Source organism: Lactuca sativa, chromosome 2 (genome assembly GCF_002870075.4).
Source record: "Lactuca sativa cultivar Salinas chromosome 2, Lsat_Salinas_v11, whole genome shotgun sequence".
Lineage (NCBI taxonomy): Eukaryota > Viridiplantae > Streptophyta > Magnoliopsida > Asterales > Asteraceae > Lactuca > Lactuca sativa.
The window spans coordinates 99,308,972-99,317,552 of record NC_056624.2 but is presented as its reverse complement, the minus strand read 5'-3'; the positions used below and the strand labels follow the sequence as shown (position 1 = coordinate 99,317,552).

At 31.7% G+C, this 8,581-nt stretch overlaps 1 protein-coding gene across 1 annotated transcript; it reads left to right on the top strand.

Annotated features, from left to right (window-relative positions):
- The first annotated feature begins 214 nt into the window (after positions 1 to 214).
- On the top strand, positions 215 to 989 carry LOC111894356 (nuclear transcription factor Y subunit B-7). Its single transcript, XM_023890433.3, has one exon. It carries the CDS (start codon positions 261 to 263, stop codon positions 840 to 842), a length of 582 nt encoding a protein of 193 aa, XP_023746201.1. The 5' UTR covers positions 215 to 260; the 3' UTR covers positions 843 to 989.
- Positions 990 to 8,581: the final 7,592 nt, after the last annotated feature.

Below are 8,581 nucleotides of genomic sequence, written 5' to 3'. Positions count from 1 at the left end.
ATAATAAAATAGAAAGCTTCTATACAAATAGTCACGTGCCTACACAACAATTTTAACAAGAATATCTTGTTTTACGAGGTTTGAAATGACAAGATGCCCATGCCTTTGGGAGCGAGTCTGGGGGACTAAACTTGTACGGAATGGTCACCCTTTTGACTTGCCTACAATTATGCTCTTGGTGCCATTTAAGCTCTTGCCAACGTGATCTAATACCAAACAAAACAACATGTGATCATTTTTGCAATCTTTGAGAGAGGGAAATGGAAGATGGAAGGCAGGGAAAAGTAAAACTAGAAAACCCGTGTTCAAAGAACAACGAAATTAATAGTAGCAGTAATAATAACAACAAAGAACAAGACAGGTTCTTGCCGATAGCAAATGTTGGCCGCATCATGAAAAAAGTGATCCCGGCAAACGGGAAAATCTCAAAAGACGCAAAAGAAACCGTCCAAGAATGCGTCTCAGAATTCATCAGCTTCATCACGGGGGAAGCCTCAGATAAATGCCAACAAGAGAAGCGGAAGACGATCAATGGTGATGACATTATATGGGCAATCACGACATTAGGGTTTGAGGAATACGTGGATCCACTCCAAAAATATCTTCTCAAGTATCGAGATTTGGAAGGAGATAAGGGTAACAATAACGGACCTAAACAACATCATCAACAGCAACAGCAACAACAACAACATAATACAACAAACAGTTTGCCATATGAAAGCGTCTATTCTTCTTCTGCGGCAAGCATCATTTCTCAATCATATGGTTTGCCGTTTTCTCCAAGTTCAATTCAGACACAAATACATCCACAAGAAAGCATTGATTCTGTTGGACATTGGTAAATGAATGTTCTTATGATTCATAAATACAATTTGTAACTATGGATTTAATTTTCTTAGAGTGCTTAATTACACTTTGGAATAGATGGTTTTGTTTGAACCTAAATCCCGAAGGCGTAATCTCGTGTTAAAATGAAAGGTCAATACGGATATTCCTACTAATATATTAAACAATAACATGGCCTACGTCATACAAAGCCTTTTTACTCAAAATTATCCTACTTTTGAACTATTTTTAAGTCGATTAGCGTTCTTTATCAATGCATTACAAGTTGTTCCTCGTTGTTATTGTTGGAAAACCTATACCATGACCAAACAAGAACATTTCATACTTGTCAATTGAAGCTGACAATTTTTCTCTTTACATATTCATAATTACCAGTGTAGTGTAACATCAAACTCGAATTTAGCACTAAAAATGAAATTAGACATGTTTTTGACATATACAATATAAGAGTTGATAGAAGCAATGACTATGACACTAGATTTCCCACTTTGCAATCACGTTTACTTGTAACTTGTTTGTTAACCGATATAGTCATAAAAATTGCTTTTTAGTTTTTATATATATTTTTATGCAATTCATGTTGATCCCCACAGAAAGCCCCTCACAAATGTTCCTGTAGTACATATTATACTTGACATTTATTGAGTTTAGGCAAATGTCATGTCGAATTTTCAATAAAAGTGTTAGAAAAATTTATATAAGAGATCTTGCAAACTCAGACCATTCACATTTGCAATTGGAACCTGTGTTATGCTCCCTTCAGAGCTTCCAAATCGGTAACTGGTGAGGTAGGCGTTACATTTGAGTTCTATGCTTGCTTTGGCAGATAACAGGAGGCTAGATTCAACCAAAAACAAGTTGTTTTGTTGTAGCTCTTACCATCTTATGGATGTTTTGGATGTAGTGAAATAACTTGTATACAAAGTCTTCAATAATAAGCGAATGTAGAAGGGATCTCTTTTCGACTCTGTATCTGAATCTGATGTGGCTTAACTTTGGATTTTGAATAGGCACAAAAAATTTAAAACAAGTGGGTTTGATTAGCTTAAAAACCCTCATTTGCTTTGGTTTGATACATGTTATATTTTTGTTGGGTTTGGCTGATATAACTCAACGATAGTTGTAAATGAAAAACTTAAGCGAACAAAATGAATAATCATGATCCATTTTTAGTTTTTTTTTTTTTTGAACAACAAGTATGTCATATATTCAAAAGGTTCTAGCAAGTAACTAGAACCAAAACAAAACATTAATTACAATGAAGACTCCATCCAAACATTCCAATTAACATTTATTTTGGAAACTCTGTTGTTTACCCAATTGAACGAATTCAAAACTATGTAATCAAAAATAACATCTCTACGAATTGGTTTGTAATTGAACAAAACCGAATTTTTATGTCTCCATAGCACCCAAACTGTAACAAAAATAATCACCTCCAAACACTGTATCTCTACCAACGACATTGTGAGTCGTTAACCCAAGAAAGTCATTGAGACATGGAACTTGTTTGAGGAAAAATCACATTGCACCACCCAGCCACTAGCTTCCATATTTTAGCCGCCACTTCACATAAGAAAAAATGACGGCTGGTAGTTTCAATCTCGCATTCACATGTTGGGCACCTTAATGAATTTAAATCCAAACCTTTTTTGAAAAATTAAACCTTGTATGAAGTCTATCAAGGATTAATCTCCAAGTAAAAATATTCATTTTCTCATGACTATTTTACACCGAGTAATGCAATCCCCACTAAGTAAGGTACCATCATCAATATGAAGTCTAGTCGTATTAATTGTGAAAGTACCTAGTATATCTAACTCCACCAAAATAAGTCAATGACCATCTAAAACATGAACACCTTGCATCACCTCCATCGAACATTGAAGTTGTTCCTCTTCCCTCCCTCCTCAGGCCTTCTCCACGACCACCTCCATAAGTCATCAAGAAATCCATCACATACTATAGGCAATTCAGATTAATATCAAGTCTGAACAAACGATCAAATCTTGTAGCAAAAGGTTGCTCACCTACCCACACATCATTCAAAAAATGAATAGAATTCCCCCTAACCCAACCGTTTTTGTAAAGTAGATACCGGAAGAAAATTATTTTCATGTAACTTCCAAATGGAGCCTACTATCTTAGTGATATTTCAATTTATACTCATATATTTTAGGCAATATATTTATGTTTTTAGCCACATTTAGTGATTATTTTCTATAAATAATACTTAATATGTTTGTACTTCGTTTTAGTAGTGGCAAAGACATTCTCAAGGAAAAATAAGCTAAAAGCTAAGGTGGACATTAGAAAATTAGAAGCGATCATCAAAGAGAAAATTTATACAGAAAAGTGATTGTCGCGTCATGGTTATATGTATGCCACAGTGTGGTGATGAGTCAAGACATAGAAGATTCACATATGTATTGTATAGAAAACTTGGAGGCTACGTGAAGAAATGCCCACTACGACGTGGTGAGCCATATGTCATGATGTGGTGGCGTGATTTTTGGAAACTATATATATTCGATTATGCATCATTCTAAATGGTAATGTTGTGATTATTTGTAATTTTTGACGACCAGAAACCTAAACCCTAAGAAGGCCAATCATCCAGTTTGTTTGATTTCAACATATTTAATCTAGTTTACTTCATGTTATTTCGTTTTTATGATTTAGTTATGGGCTAATAACCCTAGACATTTGTTTAGAATAGATGATCATTGATATTATGTGTTGATTTCGATATTATTGGATTTATTTAGTTGGTTTTCACTTGTGTTTGATCGATCGATTACCTAACATATTAAAGTTCTTATTTTTATCACGTATCTGCAAGTTATGTGTAGTTAGATGATCATTTCAATTGCATTAACTTGATATTTAACTACTTATGATCATTAAATAGTTACATCTAGAGATTGAACAAATCCTAGGATTAGGTTATATTAATTAGTATATTTGATTGTGTTAGAAAGCATTAGATATCTATGTGATGTGCTTGATTGATTGTCTTGATGATAGATAAGAAATCGTTATATTATATCATTCATAGTCTGAATACATTAAACGCTAGGAAATCCGAACAAGATAACTAATAACATTAGAATTCGATAACCAACAAAATAGTCAATTGCATAAGAAATCAACCTTAGGAGAAAGGTGATTCAAAGCTAACCGAAAGCGGTCTTTAATCTTGATTTAAAATCACATATGTTTTGTTTTCTTTAGTAAAAGTAAGAGTAAATTACACGAATAGTCCCTATGGTTTAGGGTAATTTGCGCGTTTGGTCCCAAACTTATTTTTTTAACTCGGAAGGTCTCTACTGTTTGTTTTTGTTACTCGCTTGGTTCCTGACTTACCTGAAAAATACTATTTTGCCCTTGATTTTTTGATTTATTTAAATTAACACACCCCCAATCCCACCTCCTTCACCTTACCTTACCTACCCCACCATTTTTTCCTATTTAAATAATAGTCTTTTTAGGAAAGATATGGACTAGACGTGTAACAAAAACAAACATTAGGGACCAAACACGTAACAAAAACAAACAGTAGGGACCTTCCGAGTTAAAAAAAATAAATTAAGGACTAACCATGCAAATTACCCCAAACCATAGGGACCATTCGTGTAATTTACTCTAAAAGTAATTGTCGTTAATTCAATTACTTTTAGTTTATGATATAAGTTTTCTCAACTTGTAAAATCCCCCCCCCCCCCCCCCCCCCTCCTTTACAATATTTCCATAGTTTAATTAGTAGCAATAATTTTTCATTGAAATCATACTCGTTTCCCTAGTGTTCGACACTATTTCTTACCTTAACCTATATTATTTCGCGACTAGGTACGTTGTCTATTTGTGTTTTAATTGGTTGAGATTTGATAGGAATTATAAATAATAAAATTAGTAGTAAATCACACATCCTTACCCCACACACCATTCATAAAACATCCCGCAGTGGGAACATCCAACCTTGGCATGTCGCCATATATAGCCTTTATGAGTCTAACCCACCCTGCATTGGGTTGAGTAATAAATTGCCAACGTCATTGTTGAAGTAACGCATAATTAAAGGTTGTTAGACTACCACTTACAAGACCACCTTTATCAAGACTTGGCAAAACACAATCCCACCTAACCCAAGCAAGGTGTCGATCAAAACGATCCCATCCCCAAAAGAATTGGCTTCTTAGACGTTCCATATCCTTCAAAAGACCTTCTAGTGTCTTAAAAACATGTAATAAATACTAATACTTCAAAGAACCGACTTTATCATGTAAGATGACCTCCCATCAACAGACATTTGACCAACCGATTTGAAATACGATTCTTGATGTTGTTTATAATAGGATCTCAACTACTCTTTCTGCTCATCTTTGACCCAATAGGAAGGCCTATATAAGTAAATAGCAATTTCCCTGTATTACAACCATTAATGCTAGTAATACTTTGCACTTTTTCACACTCCACCCTCACACCATAAATACTTGACTTATTCATGTTTAGTTTTAATCCAAACATCAAAAAGAAATTATGCAAAAGCCGAGTGATATTTACCGATCTTTGAATGCCCAACTCTCTATGCAATGCCGACACTCCTACAGATACTCCTCGGATCATCTGATTAACCACAACCCTTTCCGCAACCCGATGGAACCCTTCCATAGCTAAAATAAACAAAAAAAAATGATAAAGGACCGCCTTGTCTCAGGACAGAGTGCAAAGAAAATTCAATTTTGGGTTTAATTAACTTTTGATCCGGATATTTTATATTTGTAATCACTAATCACTATGCCTTTTGTAAAATAAATTAAATGAATCAATTTTTTGCATTTATCAAAGTGATCACCAACTCTGAAATATTATTTCCGAAAAATCTCACTCCTAAAATCTGAAATGTTCATTATTACCAATTTTCAACTAGATGTTCATTATTACTGATTTACCTCTTACTTTGGTCCAATAAGAATCTTTCATACTAACATTTTTACCCTCTTCTTGGGTCATGTACCTCTTACCTAGTCATTTAAAAAAAATATTAAAGCCTCTATTCCCTTTTCTATCCCTAAAATATACATGCACGCCTCCAACAATTGCTTCGTTGCTGCACAAAGAAGGCGGATAAGTTATGGACATCGACAACTTTCCGTAATCGCTTCCTAACCAAGTCGGCTGTGGTTCTTCACCCCGATTGCAGGGAGACCATAACTCGAGTTTTCACCGGCTTAGGCAAGTTCGTCGTCTCAATTATTAACGATTCTCTCATAGGCTAGTTATATGATTTTCTTTATGAATCATGCTATAGGATTGAGCTCCTGACTCTTTTTTTCTTTAAAATTATTGCTTTTGGGTGTTATGGGTAAGAAACTCCATCGTAAAAAGAGATATGATGATTGATAGTGCGAGCAAATTGTTGTTATGATTTCGACATAAATAAGAATTGTGGTTCTCCTGGGTTCTCCCTCCCCCAAATATTTCCATTGTTCCTGAGGTTATTGAGATTATTACCGGAAGAGAAGGAATCATGGATGAGGGAAAATCCATGGACGAAATTATCAATTCTGGAATTATCAATAAATTTTGATTTATTTTGCAATCGGATTGTATCTTATGTCACTATAGTTTCAAATCGTAAGATTGATTGGTTCTCATTAATTCTCCAAAACTTGATTTCTTGGAATAATATCTTTGTTCTCATTAATTCTTTGATCGGTTATGTTCCTATATATATATATATATATATATATATATATATATATATATATATATATATATATATATATATATATATATATATATATATATATATATATATATATATATATATATATATATATATATATATATATATATATAGGGTTAGGATCAACTATGAATCGTAATTATTGTGTGAAAGTATGATCAAATTCTGACGATTAGATGAAAATAATGAAAGATTGTGATTTAAGGTGAATGGTATTAACATGTAGTATCATTTACATTATAATTACACTTAAATAAATGTAAGAGTAAATTAGTCAAATTGATTAACAATAATTTATGGCAAGTGAGAATCTTAGGGAATGAATTTGATTAAGATTAAAAAAAATTAAATATTATACATTTCAAATTAATTACGTTATCATTTGATATGATTACAAAACCTGAATATTTTTTTATAAAAAGAAAATTGATTATTTGTATTCTTTAAGAATATTGTATAATAACTTTTGTATATTGAAAATTATTTACGTGTCGAATTCTTTAAGAATATGAAGATATGGTCTAATCTATTCTTGACGAATATGTAACATTTATGTATTAAACTCTTTAAGAACATGAGAATATAATCTAGTTTATTTTTTAGGAATACATAATATTCATGAAACATGATACAAAGTCAAGAACAAATTTTAAAAATATAAAATATATTTGCTTATATATTATGAAAATTGTTATTAGTAAGTTTTTTTTTAGTTAAAACTTCATTCCTGACAATGATAATGTTACAAATGACATTCTCATAAGACATTTTTGACGAAAAGAACAAGTTTTTGCAAGAGCATAAACATTCTTGAAGAATAATAATATATTCTTGAAGAATAAACACTAATTCCAAGTGCAAAACCGAATAACAAAAATTTTATGTGTAGATCTGTAGTACCACAAAAGTTTTATGCAACTAAATAAATTTGAAGAATTCAAACATTCTTGAAGAATACAATGTATAATTTTTTGTTTTACTACCACCATCAACTACTGTCTAAATTTTTTTATACAACTCATTGTTGCAGAAATTGGGATTAATCGGTGATTAATCGTGGATTAATCGTTTGGCGTTCTCCAACCGTCGATGATTAGGGCATTGATCGGAAATTTAGGATTAATCGGGTTTGGCGGGATTAATCGGCCTTGGCTGGATTAATCGGTCAACAAAAGTCAAAAAAGTCAAAAAAAGTCGAAAAAAAAGTCAAAAAATTTTAAAAAAATTCAAAAAACCAACTTTCTTTTTTTACTCCAAAATTTTCAAATTTTCAAAATTTCAAATATTATACCAAAATGTTCATATTTTCGTATTTCCAAATTACAATTTTTCTTATTTTCTAATTTTGAAGTACTAGTTTTTCTTAAGATATATTAATATTTAATTAATTTTAATATTTTATTAATAATATATGGTCCCTGATTAATCCTCGATTAATCCCCGCCAAGACCAATTAATCCCTTAACACCAGTCGACCGTCGAGCTACCGTCAAGCAATTTTTACAACCTTGATACAACTATAATAATTCTTGAAGAATAATTAACCATTGCAAGCCACCACCATCAAGCTATTGTTCATCATTGTCGAGTAGCAAAGAATGAGATTAGAACATTAAATTTATAATTCAACCACATAATATTAAAAAATTGAAAAATAATTTGAAGATAATTCATAATAAAATTACAACCATACAACATAATTAGTTACGTGAATTGATAAAATCAATTCTCAAATTTGAAACTCAAATCTTCGTTTAATGTACTAAATATTATTCCAAATGAATTAATAACCATGAAACTAAAATTAGTTGAAATTGAAAGTTAAATTCTCATACCAATAAATGGATGAATAATAATTTATATTTTTTTTTTATTGTTATTACATAAATCAAAGTATATGGACTATTATGAATTGAATGAAATAACGTTGAATTATAGAGAAAGCAATTGGAGGTGTTATGCAATTTCATTTTTCCCACTTAGATT